The 25,617-nt window shown below is 29.2% G+C and overlaps 1 protein-coding gene across 2 annotated transcripts in view; it reads right to left on the bottom strand.

The window, feature by feature from the left end:
* LOC145259114 (phosphatidylinositol-3,5-bisphosphate 3-phosphatase MTMR6-like) overlaps nt 1-25,617 on the bottom strand; it is a 126,681-nt gene that overhangs the window by 41,008 nt on the left and 60,056 nt on the right. The window contains exons 1-2 of one of the 2 annotated variants that reach the window (XM_080116781.1): nt 19,241-19,650; nt 1,792-1,908 (exon numbers count right to left, since the gene is read on the bottom strand). In XM_080116781.1, the coding sequence (XP_079972907.1) occupies nt 1,792-1,908; nt 19,241-19,294 (171 nt within the window). In that variant the 5' untranslated portion in view covers nt 19,295-19,650. Of the gene's footprint in view, nt 1-1,791; nt 1,909-19,240; nt 19,651-25,617 lie in introns of those variants that run through there. The other variant, XM_080116782.1, reaches the window with a different exon arrangement.

Genomic DNA, 25,617 nt, shown 5'->3' with positions numbered 1-25,617 from the left:
TTTTCTGTTTTAATTTTATGTTTATTTTCTTATTGAAATTTGTTCTGTATTAATGGCCTCCTTGATACGTTTTCTCATTGAAAATATGCTCTAAAAATTGTAACGTAAAAATGGTTGGGAAATATTTCATTTATTAGTACCTTTAATCTACGTGTGTTATGTTTTTTCTTTTTTTAATAATAGACTCAGAGTAAGTTAAATGTCTTTTAATTCTTTGAATATATCTTTAATTGGGAATAATTATTATTGAAAACAAAACCGACAATTATTTCTACTGCCGCTGTGGAATAGTATGTATAAATACTTATGCAAATAATTCAGTTCAATTAATTTGGCAAAAAATGAAACAAGTATGCTTCCGTTGTCATGTAACGAAAGAATATTGGGCATTTACATAGAAAAGGATACAGTAGTTTATCATTTTCTATCGTCCTTTTTAATAAATAGATTCTCCTGATTGAATAATGTATAATCTGGAAACCGTGATACGTACGTATGCATGTTAAAGATATGTAGGGACAAACTCAAAGCACTCGTACCCTCTTGACGTAAATTACTCTGACAAACTTGACAAGCAACAAAATTCCACCCCTACACTGTAGAGACCCTTAGATGCCGTAAAGTTTTCTACTCAAATACTTCTCCCTTCAAACTGGTAAACTTTGGAATTCCCTCCCAAACCCATGCTTCCCTGACTATACTGACATGCAGAAGTTCAAGTATAATGTGAACAGACATCTCGCTGTCCAACTCCCTACATAGTATCCCTGCAAATCCCTGTACCTTTAACATATATGGCTCATTCCATGTCAAATCAACAAATGGTTGACATGTATCCGACACAGATTTTTTTCAAATTTGATACACTTATAGATCTCCATGAAAGGAATTGAATAGCACCTATTAAACTTCTCAAGGTCAAGGCCTTTTTACAAAAAATGCCAAAAAATGTGAATAGTGACAAACTTTGTAAGACGATATCTCAGTTGTTTATTGGCCGACAAAGTTCATTCATATATCGTTATAAAGTACTTGAATATATCTACAACTTTATTCGAGTATATTTTTTTCTAACCTTGACCTTTTACCTGACTTATCTCAAAAACTGGCACTTCAATGTTTTTCAAATTTTGCCAAAAGATCTATCTATCTTAGGACAGTATATATTCAAAATTTCATGATAAGCCTCCCACTAGAACTGCTGTTACAGTGTTTTATAGAAATGGGCAAAATTCAAAATGGCAGAATGTAGTACCTGCTCCTTCATATAAAACCCTTTTACTATTTCACAATATGGTCAAGTTGTATATTTTTGTAAAGCTATTTTAATGCTGATTAATGTTCACATAAGGTCATGAAATAAAAAAAATAAAAAAATTCTGATGAAACTGAATTTTCTTTTTTTTTTTTATGCAACACAGATTTTATTGTGGAAAAACGTGATATAATAAAGAATTGATTCCTTGTACAAAAATACACTTATATGGTAAATTGGCTTAATCTTGTGTTTTAACAAAGATAAGACATTTTTACTGAAAAACTAGTGTAAAAAAAATGTGACGAAACACATATGGTCTCAGAGAGGGAAAAGCGTCCAAACATGCAGGGGTACAAAAGTGTGTCTGGCAGAATTTCCATGAACTGAGTTTCTTTCCAAGAACTTCCCACCTGAGGAACACATTACTGCGGGACTGCCTACCTGGGGACTACAACAGGGTTATCTTAAATTTCTTCTGATTTACATTGGTTGGGAAAAGGTAGAAAAATCAAACAGAAGAGCAATGAACTTACCCAGATTTCCTTTTTCTGTGCATTATCAGCAAAGATAAGATTTGTTGTCGTTACATGTAAAGTTCCTTCTGGCGACTTGCGTGGATTGACACGATCCAACCATTTTACATTTTCAACCTAAAAGAGATAAACCAATAAAAAAAGATGATAAAAAAAAAAACAACAAACAACACAATGGAGTGAAGCATTAAATTTTGATAATTATATAATTCCATTAAATGTTTCTGAATTTTAATAGCTATCCCAAGCCAAATTTTCTTTTCATTATATCTATATGTCAGATATTGGTATGGAAATGCAGAAAGGTGTGCTAGCCGACAATTATTATGATTATTCAAACCAAAAGAGTACAAAATAGATTTCGTAGCTTAGTGGGGGACTTTCCTCTTCCCTGCAACCGTTCTCCCACAGAAGAGAGGTTGCGAGCCTGTCTTTGTTCTATCATTATTTCCATGCCAAGTGCTTGTCTGAGCTTCAATCTCTGGTCCCCCCCCCCTCTCGCCAATCTTTCACGAAAAACACCCGTCTAGCTGAAACCACTGTCAATAATTTTCCCCACTCTTTATCTGTGCCTAAATCAAAACGGAGACATCTGTGGGATCTCTTCCACTTGCCTGTTTCCCACCTGACTACAACTTGGATGTCTTCAAGTCCAACATAAACAAATTCCTGATAAGTAATAAGTAAAATAAAGTAAGTAAATAAGTAATCCAATTTATCAAATCTCCATTACTAATGATTATTATGATATTATTCCATCGACTACTGAACACGCGATAACCCTTATCCTCGAGTGGCCTCCGGACCTTGATAAGTGGTGACTCCTATGTAAAAAAATTTAAAAAAAAAAGTTTTGTCGGCTAGAATATGTTTTAGAACAATCAAAATATTTAGAATAAGTATTTTTTCCATTAATTTAGGAATGTTAATTTAAAAATGTTATCACAATTTAGTTGACAACTTAGAAATAATGACATGTAAAAAAAAAATCAGATGATTATCTTAGTGATGTTTACTAATTAGAGGAAGATACGATCTTTTTGAGATACGTGGAAATTAGTCCAGTCAGTCGGAATCGAGAGAGGGGCAAAGACGATTTTCAGATCATGATGGCTCCAAGTAGAGGGGGTCAGAAATGGTGATAGTCAGAATCAGCGTTGCAACTTGACTTTTCAAAAGGGAAAAACACTCTGGAATAAAAAGTTACCGAAAATAAAACCCGAGGCTCTGTCATTTCTTGGGGAGAATTTCCATTGCAACTTCCCGTCAAACAAGACCAAAAATGGACCAGATATGTTACCGATTGGCCAGATGTTGAAACCCCAAATAAGTTTTATTCGTCCATTACGCTGTAAAGGTATTTATGTATATTTTTAACTGTATTTAAATGTAAATACACACAGAATGAACTCGAGATTAGACGATCACAATCCTAGACGGTCTTAGATGAACATATATATATATATATATATATATATATATATATATATATACACACATCATATGCGTTGTGAGTCTATCCTTGTTTTATCGTCATTTCCATGGGAGGTGCTCGTCTGAACTCCAATCTCTGGTCCTCCCTCATCAATCTTTCACGAAAAACACCCGTCTAGCTGAATCCACTGTGAAAAATTTCCCCCACTCTTTATCTGTGCCTAAATCAAAACGTGGATTCCATGAACAAAGCTTCTTTCTTAGAACTCCACGCCTTTGGAATTCTGTTCCGTCTGCCTGCTTCCTACCTGACTACAACTTGGATGTCCTCAAGTCCAACGTTAACAAATTCCAAATGAACCGCCCCCTTAAGTAAACACTTCATCAAATCTCCACACTAACGTACTGTACTTGCAATAACCCTTATCCCTGAGTGGCTTCTGGGCCTTGATAAGTGGTGATCACTGTGTAAAAAAAAAAACCCAAAAAACAAAAAAAAACTCATAAATGGCTGTAACATTCACATACACTCTCATACAATCTAACCACTAGAAGGCACACGTGTGCATATATATCTAATATATAAAAGGCTATATGTCTGTCTGTCTGTCTGTCTCCATATTTTCAGACTCGTATCTCTTTTGAAACTAAAAATTGCAGAGTGGTGCTAGAGGCCTCAATTGATTGGAGTTATTATGGATCATTCTATTATGGATCATTCTATTATAGATCATTCTTTTATGGGTCATTCTTTTATGGATCATTCTTTTATGGATCATTCTTTTATGGGTCTTTAGCCGGTTAAAATAGTTTTTTCAGGGGTAAAAATTGAAAAAAATCGTTATACATTTTGTACATTCATCTTAGTTTATTTTTAATCAGTTCATATGCGTGTCACGTTTGTACAGTGGTAACGTCACCAGCTTTGAATGCTACAGTTTTGCTTTCGGTTTCGATTCTAGCTGATGGCACCCAAATACTGTTTTTTATTTTTTTTTATTACTTTTGAAATAACGATTCTATAATAATATATACAAAATTTAGATAAATTAAAATATCATATTTAAGCATATTTTACCACCAAGCAAAGCCGGGCGCCCCTTCTCCCGCCAGTAAATAAATAAATAAAATGAGTCTAACTTTTACATTTATTCTTTAGATGTACAGGAATTGAGGATTTCCAAATTCAGAAAACATTATTTCCATTCAAATTATTTTTTTCGGGTCAGTTCACAAAAGAATCAGCCATTAGAGCACGTGTCTCTTCCAACTGCATTCGCACATGTTCACGCATTCATGAATCTCTGCATGAAGAAAGATTATTGATTTTGGATTTTAGCTCTTCTCAGTCAAAAGACGGTTCGTTATTTAGTTTTACTGGTTCTCAACATCATTTGGAAACATTTTTAATTGCAATTACCTGCATTCGAAAATCAATATTAAAATACAACACATACCCACCCCCAACAGTTAAAATGTTATGTAATAAAGGAAACGCTTCAAACATGCTCTTCACCTGCCAAGACAGTAGACTATCTAATCAAATTTCCTGATATTTCTGAAATATCCACAAAGGTTGTTTTTTTGTTTTTGTTTTTTTTAATTTGTCAGTTTATTGGTTTCTCTTTATTTTTATTATTAGTAGCATTTATTTGCTTCCCCAAATAACAAAAATGTAACACAAGGTCCTTTTTAATGTGGGGGCAAACCAGCTCCCCAAAATGAGGCACTCTGGAAGTAGGTTTGGTTGGTTTGGTTGTTTTTGTTTTACGGCATATCAACCCTTTTCAGGTTATTTAATGCCGAATCCAAAGATTTTGAAGAAAAATTTTTTAATAGAGTATATTTATTTTTTTAAGTCGGTTTCTATTTAACCCATAGTTGGGACCCTAACAGGTACTACCACTCCGGGCCAGAGTGGACCTGGGAGCAATGGCAATTAAAGGGTGGCTCCACACTCCCCAAAGCCCGTAAGCTGGGGCCTCACCATCGGATATAGTTTAAGGTCATATCCAGGACCTCTGGAAGTAGGCAAAAATATAAATTGCCTTAGTATAGAAGGGTTTCCCTCTTCCATTGACTAAGGACAAATTGACTTAAATGTAGTATCAGAACAGATACTACACTGTGATCTCAACCAGAATGCCTTTTTCTTGTTTGTTTATTTATTATTATTATATATTTTTTTCTTCTTACCCCAAGCAATACTTATACACTTTTCCATTGACAAACTCTATAAAGGTAAGTATCCTGTTTCACTCTCCTGAGTCGTGTTTCCACCTAGCCTCTGTATCGCTTTTTTCCAACTCTTAGGAGAGGCTGGATCGATAAATTTATGGATAAAGTCATCTGAATGATGATGAAGAACGTGACCAAACCAACAAAGACATCCTGTGAGGAGTGCTTGTTGTAACTATTTACTATGCCTCCCCACGGGACAGAGTCGATTTTTAACGTGGAGAAAAGGTAAAAAATAAAATATTGTCTCAGTCGTGAAGGACTGATCCTCCACCGAAAAAGAAAAAGAAATGGAAGTGCAGCATCTGAAGAACAGATACTACACATTGATCTTGACCAATGTTGTAGAGAGGATGTAACAGCAGCATTTGAGATGAACTGTTCCTAGCAAATAGCGTTATGTTATTGACTCCTTGAAAATACCAGGTAGCCTGCTGCATGGCCGATTGTCAATGTTTAGGTTAGACATTCAGCGTACAGAGAGTAGAATAAAGATTTAGGACAACTTCCATTTTCTTCTCCAGAAAATTTTATTCATGATTTAACTCCCATAAAAATCTAATATATAAACAGCTATAAATTAATCTAATATATAAACAGCTATAAAATAATGTAATATATATAAACGGCTATAAATTAATCAAATAAATCTAACAGTTAAAAATTAATTTAATATATAAACATCTATAAATTAATGTAATATATAAACAGCTATAAATTAATCTAATATATAAACATCTATAAATTAATCTAATATATAAACAGCTATAAATTAATGCAATATATAAACAGCTATAAAATAATGTAATATATATAAACAGCTATAAATTAATCTAATATATAAACATCTATAAATTAATCTAATATATAAACAGCTATAAATTAATCTAATATATAAACAGCTATTAATTAATCTAATATATAAACATCTATAAATTAATTTAATATATAAACAGCTATAAATTAATATATAAACAGCAATAAATTAATCTAATATATAAACAGCTATAAATTAATCTAATATATAAACAGCTATAAATTAATCTAATATATAAACAGATATAAATTAATGTAATATATAAATAGCAATAAATTAATCTAATATATAAACAGCTATAAATTAATGTAATATATAAATAGCAATAAATTGATCTAATATATAAACAGCTATAAATTAATGTAATATATAAACAGCTATAAATTAATGTAATATATAAACAGCTATAAATTAATGTAATATATAAACAGCTATAAATTAATCTAATATATAAACATCTATAAATTAATGCAATATATAAACAGCTATAAAATAATGTAATATATATAAACAGCTATAAATTAATCTAATATATAAACAGCTACAAATTAATGTAATATATAAACAGCTACAAATTAATGTAATATATAAACAGCTATAAATTAATCTAATATATAAACAGCTATAAATTAATCTAATATATAAACATCTATAAATTAATTTAATATATAAACAGCTATAAATTAATATATAAACAGCAATAAATTAATCTAATATATAAACAGCTATAAATTAATCTAATATTTAAACAGCTATAAATTAATGTAATATATAAATAGCAATAAATTAATCTAATATATAAACATCTTTAAATTAATTTAATATATAAACAGCTATAAATTAATCTAATATATAAACAGCTATAAATTAATGTAATATATAAACAGCTATAAATTAATGTAATATATAAACAGCTATAAATTAATGCAATATATAAACAGCTATAAATTAATGTAATATATAAACAGCTATAAATTAATGCAATATATAAACAGCTATAAATTAATCCAATATATAAACAGCTATAAATTAATGTAATATATAAACAGCTATGAATTAATGTAATATATAAACAGCTATAAATTAATCCAATATATAAACAGATATAAATTAATGTAATATATAAACAGCTATAAATTAATGTAATATATAAACAGCCATAAATTAATGTAATATATAAACAGCTATAAATTAATGTAATATATAAACAGCTATAAATTAATCTAATATATAAACATCTATAAATTAATCTAATATATAAACAGCTATAAATTAATGTAATATATAAACAGCTATAAATTAATGTAATATATAAACAGATATAAATTAATGTAATATATAAACAACTATAAATTAATGTAATATATAAACAGCTATAAATTAATGTAATATATAAACAGCTATAAATTAATGTAATATATAAACAGCTATAAATTAATCTAATATATAAACAGCTATAAATTAATCTAATATATAAACAGCTATAAATTAATCTAATATATAAACAGCTATAAATTAATGTAATATATAAACAGCTATAAATTAATGTAATATATAAACAGATATAAATTAATGTAATATATAAACAGCTATAAATTAATGTAATATATAAACAGCTATGAATTAATGTAATATATAAACAGCTATAAATTAATGTAATATATAAACAGCTATAAATTAATGTAATATATAAACAGCTATAAATTAATGTAATATATAAACAGCTATAAATTAATGTAATATATAAACATCTATAAATTAATCTAACATATAAACAGCTATAAATTAATGTAATATATAAACAGCTATAAATTAATGTAATATATAAACAGATATAAATTAATGTAATATATAAACAACTATAAATTAATGTAATATATAAACAGCTATAAATTAATGTAATATATAAACAGCTATAAATTAATGTAATATATAAACAGCTATAAATTAATCTAATATATAAACAGCTATAAATTAATCTAATATATAAACAGCTATAAATTAATGTAATATATAAACATCTATAAATTAATCTAATATATAAACAGCTATAAATTAATGTAATATATAAACAGCTATAAATTAATGTAATATATAAACAGATATAAATTAATGTAATATATAAACAGCTATAAATTAATGTAATATATAAACAGCTATAAATTAATGTAATATATAAACTGCTATAAATTAATGTAATATATAAACAGCTATAAATTAATATATAAACAGCTATAAATTAATGTAATATATAAACAGCTATAAATTAATGTAATATATAAACATCTATAAATTAATCTAATATATAAACAGCTATAAATTAATGTAATATATAAACAGCTATGAATTAATGTAATATATAAACAGCTATAAATTAATGTAATATATAAACAGCTATGAATTAATGTAATATATAAACAGCTATAAATTAATGTAATATATAAACAGCTATAAATTAATGTAATATATAAACATCTATAAATTAATCTAATATATAAACAGCTATAAATTAATGTAATATATAAACAGCTATGAATTAATGTAATATATAAACAGCTATAAATTAATGTAATATATAAACAGCTATAAATTAATGTAATATATAAACAGCTATAAATTAATGTAATATATAAACAGCTATAAATTAATGTAATATATAAACAGCTATGAATTAATGTAATATATAAACAGCTATAAATTAATGTAATATATAAACAGCTATGAATTAATGTAATATATAAACAGCTATAAATTAATGTAATATATAAACAGCTATAAATTAATGTAATATATAAACAGCTATAAATTAATGTAATATATAAACAGCTATAAATTAATGCAATATATAAACAGCTATAAATAAATCCAATATATAAACAGCTATAAATTAATGTAATATATAAACAGCTATGAATTAATGTAATATATAAACAGCTATAAATTAATGTAATATATAAACAGCTATAAATTAATCCAATATATAAACAGCTATAAATTAATGTAATATATAAACATCTATAAATTAATGTAATATATAAATATCTATAAATTAATGTAATATATAAACATCTAAAAATTAATGTAATATATAAACATCTATAAATTAATGTAATATATAAACAGCTATAAATTAATCTAATATATAAACAGATATAAATTAATCTAATATATAAACATCTATAAATTAATTTAATATATAAACATCTATAAATTAATTTAATATTTAAACAGCAATAAATTAATGTAATATATAAACATCTAAAAATTAATGTAATATATAAACATCTAAAAATTAATGTAATATATAAACATCTATAAATTAATGTAATATATAAACAGCTATAAATTAATCTAATATATAAACAGATATAAATTAATCTAATATATAAACATCTATAAATTAATTTAATATATAAACATCTATAAATTAATTTAATATTTAAACAGCAATAAATTAATCCAATATATAAACAGCTATAAATTAATGTAATATATAAACATCTAAAAATTAATGTAATATATAAACATCTATAAATTAATGTAATATATAAACAGCTATAAATTAATGTAATATATAAACAGATATAAATTAATCTAATATATAAACATCTATAAATTAATTTAATATATAAACATCTATAAATTAATTTAATATTTAAACAGCAATAAATTAATGTAATATATAAACAGATATAAATTAATCTATTAGATAAACAGCTATAAATTAATTTAATATATAAACAGCTATAAATAAATCTAATATATAAACAACTATAAATTAATGTAATATATAAACAGCTATAAATTAATGCAATATATAAACAGCTATAAATTAATGTAATATATAAACAGCTATAAATTAATCTAATATATAAACAGCTATAAATTAATCTAATATATAAACAGCTATAAATTAATGTAAAATATAAAAAGATATAAATTAATCTAAAACATAAACAGCTATTTATTAATATAATATATAAACATCTATAAATTAATCTAATATATAAACAACTATAAATTAATGTAATATATAAACAGCTATAAATTAATTTAATATATAAACAGCTATAAATTAATCTAATATATAAACAGCTATAAATTAATGTAATATATAAACAGCTATAAATTAATCCAATATATAAACACCTATAAATAAATCTAATATATAAACAGCTATAAATAAATCTAATATATAAACAGCTATAAATTAACCTAATATATAAACAGCAATAAATTAATGTAATATATAAACAGCTATGAATTAATCTAATATATAAACAGCTATAAATTAATTTAATATATAAAAAGATATAAATTAATGTAATATATAAACAGCTTTAAATTAATTTAATATATAAACAGATATACATTAATTTTATATATAAACAGATATATATTAATCTAATATATAAACAGCTATAAATTAATGTAATATATAAACAGCAATAAATTAATGTAATATATAAACAGCTATAAATTAATGTAATATATAAACAGCTATAAAGTAATGTAATATATAAACAGCTATAAATTAATATAATATATAAACAGCTATAAATTAATCTAATATATAAACATCTATAAATTAATGTAATATATAAAAAGATATAAATTAATCTAATATATTAACAGCAATAAATTAATCTAATATATAAACAGCTATAAATTAATCTAATATATAAACAGCTATAAATTAATAAGAAAACCGTGTATTTTTTGTTTTTCATATTTTTTAACAAAACAAACACTTTTTATGTGTTTTTCATATATTTCCTTTTTATTTCATTTTTTTAATTATTATTTTTGTAACTAATGTAAGGTAAACTTTTTCTTTTGTTATTTTTTTTCTTTTCATGAACAACACACAGAAATTTAATTTTAACGTGAACATGTTGCAGTTCCAATTCACAACTCATGTTGCCCCTAGAAATCTGGCCCCGTATTTTGAGCTGCAAGGTTTGGCACAAACTAAAGTAAGAAAAATAAAATTTTTAATATGGAAAATAATTTTTTTTTTAATTTAAAATACTTTATTATAAAGACGTTTGAAAGATGTTAAAATTTGACATCTTTTGACATCTGTGGATTCCACAGAATAAAGAATCGCACTTGATAATTGTGTCATAACACAATAGTAAAAGAAGAAATCAAGTCGAGATTGGTTTAACAAACGAAATGTATTAACATCCCAGGTACAAAGGTAGAAATACGGGTATAACTGACGAGTGCTCAGCTAGGTGTATCAGAATCGGCCATTAAAATGCCGTATATGAACTTAAATAAATCAACTTACTATCTTTCAAAGCTTATAACTACTTGAAAAATGTAATTGAAACCCTAATTTTTTTTCAATTAAAGGAGCAAAGACCAAAATTAAAAAAAAATAACAAGTTTAATAGCAAATTATGCAATATTTGTTTTTGTTAAATCGGGTTTCTTTAAAAAGGATTTAAAGAAAATCAACAAAATTTTGCTTAGTTCGATTATAAAAAATATATATAAATTCCAAAAAATCACTTACCTATAAAAAAATCTATTTAATGTCTACTTCCATTGTTCATTGTTAAGAATGTATCCATATTTATAATTATATTCCATGCCCTTTTTAAATAAAATACTTTTTTAAACAAGGATTAAAAAAAAAAAAACGCGAACTCAGATTTATGGACTGTTCAAATAAAGGGAGAGAAATGTCTGATTTTTTTCGCGATTATCTGACGGTGAATTATAAACGCCAGAATTAATATGTCTTTTTATTGCATGCTGTTAACCAAAATTAGTATTTTTAGGCTTCCGTAGCTGAAAAAAAGCACACATTCACTTATAAGTTTTTTTCCGTTAAACAAAAAATCTAGTCGACTGATTTTTTTTTATTTTTAATTCTCTTAATGAAATACACGCGTTTTTGATTATTATATCTTATTTCTACTTTATGGAATGACTTTTTTTTTAAATATCTGAAAAAAAAAGAATACATTGAATGAAATAGAAAAAATTGCCATCAACGTCCGGTATTTACTTGAGGATATAAGAATAACGTGAGGTTTCATTTAAAAAAAAAAAAAAAAATCAACGTGGTTTAAAAAAAAAAAAAAAAAAAAGGTTTTACACTTTGGTCTTTACAGGTAAATTTCCAAAAAACACTTCTTTTTTTTGTTTTAAATTAGAATATTTTATTTATTGATCTTTTATCTTCAATTTGTGATATATAAAACTTTGGTACGTAAATTAATTATTTAAATTTTAATAGACATTTCACAATGGGGGAGGGGAATTTAAAAAAAAATGTTTGTCTAAAATGTTATATTCGGTTTATTGAAAAGAGCATAAAATTTCACATTGACCCTGAAAATATTGTAAAAATTAAACCAATAGAAAATTTTTGATAGATTTTTAAAGTTTAAAAATTGAAAAAACTTTCACTCGTAAAATTCAATTGATTTCATACGTAAAAAAAATGGCTGGTTGAATGCGCACCGGCACTTTGTAAACACTGTTTTTTTTAAAAATAAAAAATAATATTTCTATTATTTTTTAAACAACTTTAATAGTTTATTTTGGAAGTATATTCCATACAGAAAATAAACAACCCACTTTAAAAAGAGAAATTATGAATTTTTTATATTTTATTCGCAGTTTTCTGTTAGCGGTGTCAAAAATTCCCCCAAAATTCTGATACACCTAGCGCTCAGCTAGGCAGTGGAGTACTGTCGCTCCTTCTCACCAGTGTAGACATTACTGCCACTATATATGTAGTGAGAACCGGTGTAATTTCTCTTATGTATCGAAAAACCGGTATAACACCCTCGTTTGAAAATATCCCATCTGGGGATTAATAACGTTTCTGTTTTGGGTTCACCCTAATCAACTCAGTTGATTTCTGTTTTCTTTTTGACTTCCTATTCTCAGGAGCTTTCTCTGGTATGGGCACCTGAAAATTATTAAACACTGTGTCCATGATTTCATCCTCATTGCCAATCTGTTGTGTCATAACACGATAGTAAAAGAATAAAATCAAGTTGAGGTTGGTTTAACAAACGAAGTGTATTAACATCACAGGTACAAAGGTAGGAATACGGGTATAACTGACTAGTGCTCAGCTAGGCGGTGGAGTACTGTCGCTCCTTCTCACCGGTGTAGACATTACTGGCACTATATATATATTACTTAATATTGAATTAGCTCTAGGATATTTACCTATCAAGCTTATTATATATCTAAATTACAACGAGCACTTTTTCTTTCCTGTATTTTAGTGAAACTAGTAATTTCACTGTTACATTAAAATACACTCAGCTCTTTAGACTATTGTTATAATCTCCTTTAAATTATATATATATATATATATATATATATATATATATATATATATATATATATATATATATATATAGTGAGAACCGGTGTAATTTCCCTTATGCATAGAAAGGCCGGTATAACAATAATTAAATGCCAAGGTCATTAGGTATTTTAATGTGCCTAAGACTGGTACGCTCAAAAAGTGAAAAAATAAAATAAAATTTAATTAAAAAAAATGGTTATCCGTCCCTAAATTTAAAAGAAAGAAATAAAACAAACAAAAAATAGGAAAAGAATTCAATTGAAATTCAGTTTGAAAGAGATTTGTTTCATTCAAAAACAGTTTTCAAAGAAACAACAGGGAGTATATTTTTATGCATTCATTCAACCTTCGCGTTTTAGCAGATTTCTAAAGTGTTGCAGTTGTTGTTGTTGGTGGTGGTGGTGGTGGCGGCCAGGGGTTAGGGAAAGGAGAAGGAGTCAAAGTGATGATTTAATAATTGAGAAGACATTTCCAGCTATACCATAGCTGGAGATCTTGTGAAGTAAACCTTTATGCCACACCCTATCAAAGACCTTTGATATGTCAAGAGCAACTGCCCTAGAAAGGAAGCCTCTGTTGAGAGATTCGCTAATCCTATGAGATATAACTGTAAGCACATTTGTAGATCTAGCAGAATGGAAACCATATTTTACTAAAAAGGTTATTTTTGCTGAGATAGTTGACTACTTCTCTATTTAACACAGATTCCAGCAACTTACTCATGATGCACAGGAGACTTATTGGCCTGTACTGAGAGGGTGATGATCGATCACCTGAATTCTTAAATACAGGGCATACTGATGAGATTTTCCAAGGTGTTGAGAAGCATTTCCTCTTAAGATAATGCTTAAATAGCTTATGTGTGAGTTGTGAATTATCGATGTTTTGACATCATCCGAAATACCTAAGCTCAATTTGTTTACATAAAGAGTATCGCTTTATACGCTAATGGTAATTCCTGTATCACTTCTCAATATGCTCAACTTAAGATGAGGAGCATTATATATATATATACTAGTAAAAGTACCCGTCGTTGACTGGGTTCAAAAACAGCCTACAGAAAATGGACTCTGATTTATGAAAGTATGATAGGTTATGAAAACGAAGGGTTGTAAATTTGGGTTGAATTTAGGGGTATCAAAACCAAAGCAAAATATGATGAAAGTAAAAATAAAATAGATAAACCCCATAATAATTATACCATACCTGTTCACACTGAAACACTTATCACAATATTCTGTGGATCTATATTAAAACACCTTGTTAAACTTTGTGACATATTTCCATTCAATAGAGGTCAGGTGCGAACGAACACCCCATAATTTTATTATACCATATTTCTTCAAACTGAAACATAATTATCAAAGTATACTTACACAGATAGATATGAAATGTCTTTATTAAAGTTTGTGCCTATTTCCATTCTATGGAGGTCAGGCACGAACGTAGACCCCACAATTTTATTATACCATCCCTATTTAAGTTAAAGTATACTTATCAAAGTATTCTTATGTACATTTATATCAAAAACACTTGTAAACGTTTTTTTTTTAAATTTTTAAATTTTTTATTTCCATACTTTGTGGACCAGGCGCGAACGCAGACCCCACGATTTTTATGAACCACCGTTCTGCCAGATCAAACATACCCATTCCTGTGCCTCGATACATCTTCTATCATTATATGTAATCAGTTTTTTAAAATAGTCAACCATATAGGAGTCTATTCGTGACCACACACACACATACACACACAGACATTCAGCTTTATATTATAGCTATATATAATTATGATTAGTTTTTTTTTGGGGGGGGGGGAGAAATCCAGCAGAATACTCAATTAAAAGGAAAATCCGAAAAATAAGAGCGTATTTATAAGGATGAATATTGGCTGAAGAGAGCTTGATATGGATATCTAAAACGGTCCTAATTATCGGGCTTGAAACCGACGGTACCAATGATTTATCTCACTTAACAACTTTCTGTACACAAAATACAATATATATATATATATATATATATATATATATATATATATATTAGTGTTGGGACAATTAATCAGAATCGGAAAAATCGGAAGAGTTGGGGGTATCGGAATCGGTATCAGAAAAATTGATGCCTATTTTCCGATGCCAAAACGATTTTTTTTAATTGCTTTTTTTTTATTATTTGATTTTATTTAAAGCAAAATCTTCCATTGCTGGTAATAATGATAAAATATTATTATTTTATATTTACTGATTTTAAATTACCAGTAAAGTCAATAGATCATCCACCCACAAGTGTATTTTGACATTTAGGAAAATTTCTGCATATTTAACGTGTTTTTACGAAAATCAGGGGAAATATACTGTTGCCACATCTGGGCAGGAGCTGCTAGAAAGGACTTGTCCTGCCTTGATAGAGTTCAAAATAGACTTCGTAGCCTCGTAGGAGATGTCCTTTTCTCTTCCCTGCAACCTCTATCTCACAGAAGAGATGTTGCGAGTTTGTCTCTGATGTATCGTTATTTTCATGGAAAGTGTTCAACTGAGCTTCAGTCTATGGTCCCCCCTCGCCTAACTTTCACAAGAAATACCCGTCTAGCTGAAAACACTATCAATAATTCCCCCCACTCTTTATCTGTGCCTAAACCTAAACGTAGATTCCATGAACAAAGCTTCTTTCTTAGAACTGCATGCCTGTGGAATTGTCTTCCGTTTTCCTGCTTTCCGGCTGACTACAATATGGTTGTGTTCAAGTCTAACGTAAATAAGTTCTTGATGAGCCGTTCCATATAAGTTATCAAATTTAACGAATTTTCATTTCTAATGATTACTATATTGTCCAATTTCTACTCTTTATTTACTTTGTGACTTGTCAAATAAGAAGTCATGGCTTTAAAATTCTTAGCAAATTCTTATAATAAAAATAAATGTTGTTGAATTTTTTTTTTTGCAAGTTTCTGATTAGATGTTTAAGTATGATGGATGTGGACAAGTTTTTTATCAGTGATTTGGCCATGGTAATCCAATATCGACAATCACCCGAACATGTCCTGTAGATAGCGACAGAAGTGTAGGTAATCGATGTAGGAAAGTATGACCGTAGTTATGTAAGTTATTACCTGTGACTGACTGTTGCATTATGTGAGGTTAGCAATACGTAAATGTCGGATTCTGAGTGGTGAATATTGTTTAAGTATTGTTCTTTTTAGCGTTAGTGTCTCCTATGGAGGGAGGCGCCATGTTTGGCAACTTTTAGAGGTGTTCGTTTATGTAGGAATTCAGTTCATTCTGGAATATGAGAATGTCCAAGCCAATTGTAATAGCTGGAACATTGTCGGGAGAAGTTATTAATTTCAATTCGGATAATCGGAAGGAATATGTTAGTTCTGTGTATGTAAGCACCAAAGTAGAAAAATGTAGAATAGTATCGGGTGACAACTGGTAGCAGTGCTAGAACTAAATATGTAGAGAGAAAAGCAGGGACTCCTTCCTTTTATAATGTTGCAATTGTGATGGTTGTTCTCCACGGATGTAATGTAGTATTTTAATATCATGACTGAATGTGTATGTAACGGCGTTCAAAAGTTACATAAGCTGGCGGGCAATAGTTTAAATATAATGAATTTGTATATGCCATCTGTTATTGCAAACCTACGGTAATTTGGTCCATCATTGACACACCAGTTCCCGTTAGATCACCAAAGTTAAGCATTGTTGAGTCTGGTCAGTAAAAAAATGGGTGACGATTTGGGAATTGCAGGTGCTGTATGTGCTCTCTGCTTATCTCGGCATTGGTTCCAGTCGTTCTGGACTCTTCCTTGTCACTGGAATCAAGCAGTGCCGAATAAGGGAAGGAGTGGTTAGAGATTGTGCAACCCTTGTTTCAAAATTCAGCGCATGTTATCATCCTTCTAGAATGATTAGATGATCCTTATCGCTAAGACAGACGAACATCGGCATTATATTATCTTATAATAACATTATTAATTACCACAGGTTATTAATAATAATCTATTATAAATAATATGTTAATAAACTGGAAGGTGATGTAGTGGTTAATAATACTGACTGATGGCCTGGATGTCCCAAATTCGAATCCACAAAAATCACTTTCACTAGGATGTTGGCAACCTTCACGTAATCCCCGATGTCTTTCTAGAAAGAATTCTGACTAGAAAAATATCGGGGAAACCAATGCCAACAATAAAATCTTTAGATTCATGCGATATGATGATCGTTAATTAACTATTATAATTAATAATAAAAAACTATTATAATTAATAATAATATAAACTATAATAATCAAATATAAAAAAACAATAATAAACCAAATACTAACATAATAAATAAACAATAATAAACCAAATACTAATTAATTTGCTGATTAATTAGTACATTCTATATATATATATATATATATATATATATATATATATATATATATATATATATACACACACACACACACATATATTTACTCAATTTAGGTAAAAAAAAAAAATTACCATAAGTCGCTACAATAAATCTGCTGTTTCAGTCTAGAGAGATTGTCAGGCGACAATAAGTCTTCAGTCTAACTTAAGGCCAGTCTTTTAATGAAAATGAAAACCAAACATTATTATGTTATTTTCGTTTTGTTTTTATTTTCATTAAAAGACTGGCCTCGAGTTAGACTGGAGACTTGTCGCCTGACGATGTCTCTTTAGTCAGAAAGAATACATTTATTGTAGCAACTTATGGTAATTTTGTTCACCTAAATTGAATAAAATAATATACTGTTCTTTTTTACTGAGCACTATCAACAACCTCGTTGAAATTCAATGGGTTTTACTTTTGGATGTTTTTAACCTGAAATATATATATATAAGAAAAAGCGAGTGAAGAATGAATGAATGAATGAATGAATGAATGAATGGGATGAACTTTTTTAACAACAGATTAAAACTCGTTCTTATGAAAGACAAAAACATGCGTGTTGAATATTAATAATCTGTTAGTATTGCTAAGAAAAATAATAACAAACCAAAAAGAAAGACAGTAAAAGAAAAGAAAAAAATATCAGTTAATTCTATAAATTACTTTCGCCCTCTTCCTAAAAAAAAAAAACAAATAAAAAAACATAGTAATTATTACAAAGAACCAATAAAGTGTGTGTGTTTTCTTTTGTTGTACGTGTGAAGTTTATGAGAACCGTTTCAATAAAATTTCCAAGTTGAATTAAAAATTTATATCTTTCGTTTATTAATTGTTACGTGAAAGTACAAAATAGTTAAAAAAAAAAAACAAAAAAAAACTCCCTTCCCGTTAAGAATGTCTTTCTTCTTCTTCTTCTTCTTCTTCTTCTTCTTATTATTATTATTATTATTATTATTATTTCAGTACCGTTCATAAATTGCATAAATGTCGTTCTTTTAATCATCCATTCATAAAAAAAAAAAATGAAAGTACTATAATCACAAGAAAAAGAAATCTGAAATTATGAATGAATAACAATGAATGAGACTTTTTTTTGTTGTTTTTGTTTTACTTTTCACAATTTTCACATGAAACTAAGTTTCAACAAAGACATTAAATATGTTAGCTTAATAATACATACACACAAATACACACACGATATGTCCATCCTTACCGTAAGTTTTATCATATCCTCAGAGAGGGTATCCCCTTCTAGTATGTTACCCATCTGTTTGTTTAGTCTTGTAGTAAAAAAGCCCGTGAAACAGTAAACACTAACAGTGTCGATGACACATCCATGACACTTGCGTTAAGTGATGCATTATAAAAATACATTTCATAGTGGCACTCTTGTTATGTCGACGATTGGTTCTTAGTTTTATTGTGTCGGGGATGACTTGAAATTGCTGTGATTATTCGATTAAATATTGTTGTTAGGGAGGCTGGAAATAGTGAGTTTTACCATCTATCAATATGAATTTAAAATGAGATTGTATGCTTGCTTCCACGAGACTTATTGATCGAAACTGCTGCCACTAACCGTTGTTGTTGTTGCTACTACAGTTTAACAATATCACACAAGACATTTTTTCTCTTCTTTTCTTTTGTTTTTAAAGCTTTTCTTTTGGCCCAATTTTTTATCGTAGCGATCTAAGAAAACCATCTTAAACGGGATATATTTTTTAAATTTATTTTATTAAATGAGTAATCCGCATTTTAATTATTAGTATCTTATGAAATTATATTCTATTATATACACGGGAATTCGTAATTTAATGTGTGTGTGTGTGTGTGTGTGTGTGTTGAACTAAAAGTCAGAAACTACATGCGATACGTGTGTCAGAAATTTCGTGAAAAATATTGAATAATTCCACCCAGTCTTTCCAAGCTTATAACTCCTCGAAAAATGTAATTCAAGCCATAATTTTTTTTTTTTCAATTAAAGGAGCAAGGACCAAGGTTTCATTTAAAGAAAAAATAACAAAAGAAAAAACAAACAACGTGGTTTAAAAAAAAAAGAAGGTTTTAAACTTCGGACTTTACGGGTAAATTTCTAAAAAACACTACTTTTTTTTTTAAATTTGAATACATTATTTATTGATCTTTTATCTTCAATTTGTTATATATAACACTTTGGTGAGTAAATTAATTATTTACTTTTTAATAGACACTTGAAAATGGGGAGGGGGGAATTTTAAAAAAGACGTTTGTCTAAAATATTATATTCAGTTTATTGGAAAGAGCATAAAATTTCACATTGACCCTGAAAATGTCGTAAAAATTGAATCAATAGAAATTTTTTTTTATAGATTTTTAAAGTTTAAAAATTGAAAAATACTGAGTTCGTAAAATTCAATTAATTTCATTACTGCTAAAAAAAATCTATTACTTTTAAAACAACTTTAATAGTTTATTTTGGAAGTATAATCTATAAAGAAAATAAACAAGCCACTTTTAAAAGAGAAATTACGAGTTTTTTATATTTTATTCGCAGTTTCGGGTTAGGGGTGTCAAAAATTCCTACAAAAATTCTGATACACGTACAAAGCTTTCAGCATCGGATTCGGTATAAGTTAAATTTTTTGTTATGGTAAAGAAAATAAACATATAAATATTGTAATATTTATTCCCATGGGTTCACCGGAGATCGAAGTTAATTTATTTTTTTTTTCATCCTGGCTGATAAATGTTTCCTAAACACTGAAACTAGGTCAAACAAACAGATTTCTTTTTTTAATTTCAATTAAGGGAGGGGGGAGTGTGAGGGGGAGAGAAGAGAGAGAAAAACAGAACAGGAGAGAGAGGGTAATAGAGGGAGAAAACAGAGTGAGAGAGAAATAGGGTGAGAGAAAAAGTGAAAAAGAGAGATAATGTGTGTGAGAGAGAATGTGAAAGAGACAGTGAGAGGTAGAGAAAAAAAGAGAGTGAGAGAAAGAGAAAAAGGATGAGGGAGAGAGATAAAGAGAGGATGAGGGAGAGAGATAAAGAGAGGATGAGAGAGAGAAATAAAGAGAGGATGAGGGAGAGAGACAAAGAGAGGATGAGGGCGAGAGATAAAGAGAGGATGCGGGAGGAGAGAGATAAACAGAGGATGAGGGAGAGAAATAAAGAGAGGATGAGGGAGAGAAATAAAGAGAGGGAGAGAGAAAGATGGTGATAAAGAAAGAGAGAGATAAAGAAAGAAGGATGGAGGGAGAGCAAGGCAGAGAAAACGAGAAAGAAAGAAAGGGAAAGAGGGGGAGAGAGGGGAGAGATAAAGAAAGAGACAAAAAGGAGATAGAAGGAAGAGAGAGAGAGAGAGAGAGAGAGAGAGAGAGAGAGAGAGAAAGAAAGATAGAAAAAGAAAGAAAGTGAGAATTTAGAAGAGACACTTTTTTTTTTATTTAACTTTCCAATTTCGTTATTCATGTCCCAGGCAACGCTAAGCAGCCCTGCTAGTTGTACATAAATAAAAACATGAAGATCTCGAAAAGAGATAATTATATATGCAGAAAAGTACTAATACAACAAGATTGTATTAGCAGATCGAAAATCGGTTGTGTGACAACAATTGCCAGAAAATTGAATGGATTCATTCCAGCAGATTTCCTAGCTGTTTTCCCCCTTAAAAACGAAAAACAATCAGAAACAATACATCCGCTGAAGCATTTCAACAAAAGAAAAAACCAATTAAAAAGAAAAGAAAAAAAAATCCTTTAAACCTAATTTCCTGAAGATAAAATTTAAAAGGGGAAATAAAAGTTAATTAAAAATTTACTTTAATTTTTTTTAAATTTAAACTTGAATACTAGTTTGTATTCAATACTCAGTGAATATTCAATTATATATATGTAGACTAGCAGGCCGCCCGGCATTACCCAGTCGTAAAATACGTTTAAATATATTTTAATTAATGCAGATTTCATATTTATTATACTAGCCTGGGTGCCCGGCGTTACCCGGGTGTTTGGAGGTGTGTGTCGAGCAAAAAAAAAAAAAAAAAAAAAAGAAAGGTATGTGGATGACTATAAAATTCCAGGTCTTGAACCTGTACCGCAAAGGAGGCAAAGAATGTGAGAAAAAACAAAACAAAAAAACGTGACGTCTTTGTCGTTGCGTCCATCGCCAAACCGGAAGTGGCGAAGGTTTAAATTAAGGCTAGTAAATCGAAGAGAGGGGATAACTTTAAAAAATATCGGCGAAAAAAGCGACCCCTCCTTGTAGAAAACTGCCCAATTGAGGGTAAAGGAATTAATGTTTTTAGCCAATTTTTAGATATTTGTTGTCCGAAGGTCGAGCTTCAAAACGATACCGATCTCGTCAGAATTCGTCGCCTTTGTCGATAGTTTTAGGCAGACATACATACATACATTTAAACTGGTGAGATTTATATATTAGACTAGTGGGGGTGGGTACCCGGCGATGCCCGGGTGTCTTGAGGTAAATCAAAACTCCGGGGGGGGGGGGGGTTAAATAATAAAAAAAAATGTTTTGGTAGATAGAAGTCACGCAGCGTTTGGGTTTGTTTACCCAAATTTTACTGTTTTTTTCCCCAACAGATGTTGGGGAGGGGAAAGCAGTTCCCAATTGTCCAGATTGAATAGCAACTGTCTGATATACAAGATTGATCAAAGCTGATTGCTTCTGGACGTTTCCCGGTGCGATTGCCAGGAACGCTGTTAGCTTTGAATTAGTTTCGCTTTTTATACGAAAAGGCCTAATCAACACGTGAGAAACCAAAATAGCGATAATTTTGTAAAAGTCGACGTAAATAAATCTATAAGCTACATGCATTCCCAAATCCTAGTTATTATTATCTAGGACCTATATAAACGAAATGATCACACACATTTTGCCTTTTATATATATATATAGATTATATTAGACCCAATTAATGATTTAAAAAGTTAAAAAAAAGAAAAAGGATTTGTGCGCCACCACCAAGAATCAAAACCAAAACATTTAAATTACGTTTTACTTTTTCCTTTGACGTTAATGCCTGAGCTATGAAGCCATGTTTGCTGCAAGGCTAAAAATTAAAACATGAATCAACAGCTATTACGTTACGCATGCATATTTATAATACCGTCGTTTTGCACCAATTCTCCCCGGCTAAAACCCAAATATAAAGTTTTGCATGGGTTCGAATAGCGCTTATATATGGCTTAATATACCGTTTTTATATGGCTTAATATACCACTTTTATATGGCCTAACATTCACAGGGAACATGAGTTAGAACAGATACATTCAGAGCATTGCCAGGGCCGCTGCGAGGAAGGTGGGCTCTCTCTACCATGCTAGAAAGCTACTTACACCTGAAAGTATCCTGTACCTCTACAAGGCTACCATTCACCCATGTATGGAGTATTGTTGTCACATTTGGGCTGGTGCATCTGCTGCTGGACAGGGTTCAAAAGAGAGTCGCCAACCTGACAGGTACTGAACTGTCATCTAAGTTTCAACCTCTGTCCCATTGACGAAATGCTGCATCCCTCTGCCTGTTCTACAAGTATTTAAATGGTGGATGCTCTGATGAACTACAAACTCTTGTACCCCCTCAATGTAAATAAATACCCTGACAAACCCGATAATCAGCAAACTCCCAGCCCTATACAGTAAAGATCCCTAGATAAGAAGCTTTCTACTCTAATAGTTTCTTCCCCAAAACTGCTAGACTTTGGAACTCCCTTCCGAGTTCCTTACTTTCCCAACTGTACTAACATGTTCAAGTTTAATGTGAACAGACAATTTGCTGCTCAACTCCCTACATAGTATCCCTGCAATTTATGTCCCCGATAATACATCAAAGTTGCACTGTGCCTTGTTTGGAGTGAAAATGGAATAATTAAAAAAAAGATATATATATATTTTTTTTTGTTTTTCAATAAATATCTCTACTCAAATATAAAAGGTACTTTGCGTATGTGTCTCAGTTCATTCTTTATGTACTCCAAAATGACTGGGTTTATTTTTTAATTACACACAAATATATTTTATGTGTCTGGAAGTGTTCTTAGGCTTTGTATTGAAATGCCTCCAATGAAAATCAATAATCGAAAAAATACAATTAAAGAAGAAACAATCCGATTTTGACCATAATTAACACCCTTATACAGCCTAACATCACATGTGAAATCGCTCATTTTTTTCAATCAAATCGATTTACTGCCTGCTCTAATCTGAAGGCCCACTGTGGTGCAAGTTTCAGATACCTCCCACTTAGTCCACAATACATTGTAGTCTACATTGCACTGTAGAGAACCTACTGTTGATTTTATAAAATTATTTTCTATATATAATGGCTTCAATTTAAGTTTAAAATGCAAAAGTGAAGTATTATGGTTAAATTGTGTTCGAAACAAACAAAATGTGTCTCTGTCATATCAAAGAATCTACTGTTAATTTTATACGTTAGACCCTTTTGTTTGTATGGTGATAAAACTTCTCAAATGCACGTGTGATGTTAGGCTGTATAAGGGTGTTAATTTTGGTTAAAATTGGATTGTTCCTTCTTTATTTGTATTTTTTGATTATTGATTTTCATCAGAAGTATTTCAATATAAAACCTAAGAACACTCCTAGACACAAAGTATATTTGTGTGTAATTAAAAAAAATCGCCTCAATCATTTCGGAGTACATAGAGAACGAACTCAGACACATACGCAAGGTGCCTTTTATATTTAAGTAGAGATATATATTGCAGAAATCCTTAACTCTATGATAAAAACATTTTCATCATTTAGGTAGTTATCAAGATGCCCATTGACGTATGAGAGGGGCAACCATTGTTATCTGTTGCAATATATCTGTTTCCCACCTGACTACAACTTGGATGTCTTCAAGTGCAACATAAACAAATTCCTGATTAACTGCCCCCTTAAATAAGACACTTTATCAAATCTCTAATACTAACAATTACTACGATACTATCCCATTGATTACTGTACACGTAGTAACCCTTATCCGCAAGTGGCTTCCAGGCCTTAATAAGTGGTGACTTCCATGTAAAAAAAAAAATATCTATGTATGTGTACATGTGAATGAGTAATCTTCCTCAGTAAGTCTGTTTCCATCATCTTTAGGGATGATGAATAAAAAATGAAGAAACTACACGTGCCTTATGTTCTCATTCTGAAAAAGTTATTGTAAATGGAACACATACATCAAATCTGTTGCCAAGATGGCTGGAAAAATGGTTGGATCATTCTCCTGCTCCAGTAGGTATCTCACTGCCAATGCAATTCTTTATCTGTATGAGAGCCAAATATATCCTAAAATGGAATATGCTAAACAAAAAGAATGTTAGAAAGCCAGTTTTGGAAACAAAAAGATAAATATTTGACAAGAGGAATTTAAAATAATAAACAATAACATTGGCCTCATTTGCAAGCGTCAAAGATGATGCAATTGTAGTTTCGGAACAGCAGTATAGGTTAACAGACCGATTGGGGGAAGGTTGGAGTTGTAGAAAAAAAAAAGAAATTTTAGATATAGTAAAGAAAATCAGGGAGTTAGAATTAGAGTCAGAGTAGCGGAGTGGAGACATTGGATGATTCCATAATCTAATCA

Source organism: Euprymna scolopes, chromosome 34, assembly GCF_053919585.1.
Source record: "Euprymna scolopes isolate OS-2025 chromosome 34, ASM5391958v1, whole genome shotgun sequence".
Taxonomy (NCBI): domain Eukaryota; kingdom Metazoa; phylum Mollusca; class Cephalopoda; order Sepiida; family Sepiolidae; genus Euprymna; species Euprymna scolopes.
This window is presented reverse-complemented; position numbering and strand designations above follow the sequence as displayed.